At 68.0% G+C, this 2,801-nt stretch overlaps 1 protein-coding gene across 7 annotated transcripts in view; it reads right to left on the bottom strand.

Annotated features, from left to right (window-relative positions):
* Nucleotides 1-852: 852 nt before the first annotated feature.
* The window catches only part of DGKZ (diacylglycerol kinase zeta), a 46,350-nt gene continuing 44,401 nt past the window's right edge, over nt 853-2,801 (bottom strand). For 5 of the 7 annotated variants that reach the window (XM_006157776.3, XM_027775406.1, XM_006157773.3 and 2 more), the window contains 4 exons: nt 2,279-2,399; nt 2,166-2,199; nt 1,827-1,926; nt 853-1,555 (listed from right to left, as the gene is read on the bottom strand). In XM_006157776.3, coding sequence (XP_006157838.1) covers nt 1,439-1,555; nt 1,827-1,926; nt 2,166-2,199; nt 2,279-2,399 — 372 coding nt within the window. In that variant the 3' untranslated portion in view covers nt 853-1,438. Of the gene's footprint in view, nt 1,556-1,826; nt 2,026-2,165; nt 2,200-2,278; nt 2,400-2,801 lie in introns of those variants that run through there. The other 2 variants (XM_027775407.1, XM_006157774.3) reach the window with 2 other exon arrangements.

Raw genomic sequence — 2,801 nt, 5'->3', positions numbered from 1 at the left:
CCCGGCCGCCGGGGCCCAGCACCGTCTGATCCCGGGGTCTCCGGGCCTTGGCCCGCGTCCCGCCCTCTGCCCCCTTCCCGGGGCCGTCCCCACTCCCCCGGACCCTGCGACCCGGCCGCTCAGGCCGCGGCTTTCTGGGCCAGCACGGAGCCTTAGACGGGGCGAGGGACCCTGGGCCCCGGCTGTGTCACGAGTCGCGGCGCCCCGCACGGTGCCCGCGATCGCGTCTGTGGGTGGCCTCGGTCCCCGCGGGAGCCCGCCCCGGTCCCGCCGCGCCCCCCTGGCTGGGGCAGGTCGTCTGGCCGAGTGGGCAGGGGGTGCTTGGGCTCCGCCGAGTGGCCCGGGCGCCCAGAGAAGGCGAATGGGTCGGGGCGTCCTCCGTGGCCCTCGGGCCTGAAGGGCGGCAGGAGGGGAGTCGGGGGTGGAGGGGCCCCGGGCGCAGACGAGCCGTCTGAGGACTTCCAGACCCGCCCGCTCGGCGCACTCGCCCGCCCCCGTCCCCGGGGCCTCAGGGGTCACCTCGCGCGGCCCTCACACAGGGAGCACGACCGAGGCCTGGAGGAGGGGGCCTGCTCCAGGCCACAGGGCGACCGGGCCGCAGGACCCAGGCCGCCCCCGCCCCTTTCACTTTCATTGTTAGCACCCCAGCGGGAGGCGGGAAGCGGGAGGAAGCCGGCTCCGCCCCCGGCCCGAGCCGGCCGGCGGGCAGAGGTCAGGAACCGGGCAGGCCCGCGGACCCCACCCCCAAACGGGGACCGGGCCCGGGGAAGGGTCTAGGTCGACAGCGTGCAGCCAGCCACCCCAGGGTACCCCAGAAGACCCCGCTGCTTCCCGCAACAAATGAAAAGCAGAAAGGAAAAAAAATCCACTTTACTGAGTCACACCCAGCTGTAAACATGTCACCGTCAGAGCCCCAGCCCCACCCCCACCCCCAGGCACACAGTCCGCGATGAAATGACAGGGTACGTGGGGAGGGTCACGGGGTAGGTGCCAAGCAGGGCAGTGGGCAGACAACTGCAGCAGGCTCTGAGTTTCCTCTGGGAGGAAGCCCTGGGGAGGGCGGTCCCCGCAGGAGACAAGTCCCAGGGCCTCCCTGCTGGGCCCTGGGGACCAGGTGGCTTAGTCTCCCCCCAGGGCTCAGACCTCCAGAGAGGGCGTGGCGTCTCCTGTGGTGAGGTGAGGCTGTCCTGCAGAGGCCCAGCCCCGTCCCCCTAAAGGCCAACCAGCTGCCCAGTTCATGTTCCCGTGAGCTTCATGTCAGGCTGGGGTCTAAAGGGGACAAGTGGGACCCCTAGTTCCTCAGAGTCCAGCACTAGGTCCAGGCAGCTCCTCAGAGCAGCACGGGGCTCCTGCCCCGGCCTGGGTCCCCCGGGGCGTCCGTGGAATGTGGCAGTGAGGTGGACAGGGAGCCGGCCTCCTGCTGCCCACGGCCTCCCGGCTACACGGTCGTCTCCTGGTCCTCCCGCTGGATCATCTGGTAGTGCTGCCTGTTCTCCAGGTAGGCGGCCAGCTCGGTGTCCAGCGCCTTCTCAGCCCGCTGCCGGGGGGTGTCACCCTGGATGTCCACAGAGCCGCCATTGGCATGGGGACCAGGGGAGCCTGCTGGCCCCCTAACAGGCTGAGCCCAGGCCAGGGGTACTCCCTGGGTCCGTGGGGGAGGGCAGGACTGCTCGCCCACCAGCTCCTCCCCTCTGGCTCAGGTTTCTTGGGGTCTGGCCACAGTTGGTCACTTGGTTGAAGGACAGCTTCAAACCACCAGGGGCAGCCTGAGGTGGAGAGGGTCTGGTTGGTGTTACCTCCCTGCCAGGGCCGGCCAGTCTGCTCACCTGCTGGTCCGTCTTCATGAGCGAGGCCCCGGCCTCCACAATGTAGTGGCAGATGGTGCGCTGGCCCAGGGCCGCTGCCTGGTGCAGACAGGTCTCCCCGCTGGGGGGAGCAGGGCTGGCTGTGGACCCCATTCAGTTCTCTACCCCCCTCCGTCATCTGTTCCCCCCAGGATTTGCAAAGGACAAGAAGGTCCGGGACCTATAGCAAGGTGAGGCACCCGGAGGATGAAAGAGAGGGCCAGGAAGAGTTTATGGGCTGACCAGACCAAGTGGGAGGGCCTGGAGGAAGACTGGGTGGCTTCCAGGGTAACCAGAGTCCCACACTGCCCAGATACTCACTTTTCTTCCACGGCATCAAGGATTTCTGGGGGCGCTGGAAGATGAACAGGGGTGGTCAGAGGTCGGGCCTCCTCCCCACCTGGCCCTGACCCTGGCCCAGTGGCATAGCTCACCGTGGTCCAGCAGGTAGCGGACCACTTCCTTGCTGCCAGTGCTGACCGCGTGGTGCAGGAGCGTGCGGCTCCGCTCGTCCCGGTACGTGAGGTCGCCCCCAGCTCTGTGCAACTCCTGGAGCTGAGGGCAGAAGGCAGAGGAGGGTGGGGCCTTGCCAGGGCCACCCCTCCTTCCCTTGGCTTGCAGGAAGCATGCCTTAGGCACTTCTGCAAATCCCTCTGGAGCACCAATGAGAATGGGCTTCTCTCACCCGAGGGGCCCTGGAGCTTTGAGGACCAAGCCCTGGGGCTGGTGTGTGGCCAGCACTTGTTCCTGGCTAAGCACAGGGACAGGCAGACTGAACCTGGAAGCCCCTACTGGAAGACACCCTTTGGGCCTGGACAAAGGGGGAGAGGCAGAATAGGACAGTCACAGTGCAACCCAAGGGCCAGATGATGACAGTGCCTGATGAGCCCAGCCCAGGAGCCCCTCCCCAATGCTGGGGGGGGGGGGGTGTGCCCAGGGGGCAGCGGCGGGGCACCC

The sequence above is a fragment of the Tupaia chinensis genome, unplaced genomic scaffold (genome assembly GCF_000334495.1).
Source record: "Tupaia chinensis unplaced genomic scaffold, TupChi_1.0 Scaffold000561_1, whole genome shotgun sequence".
Taxonomy (NCBI): domain Eukaryota; kingdom Metazoa; phylum Chordata; class Mammalia; order Scandentia; family Tupaiidae; genus Tupaia; species Tupaia belangeri.
The sequence above is the reverse complement of the archived record's forward strand: the minus strand, read 5'-3'. Positions and strand labels throughout refer to the sequence as shown.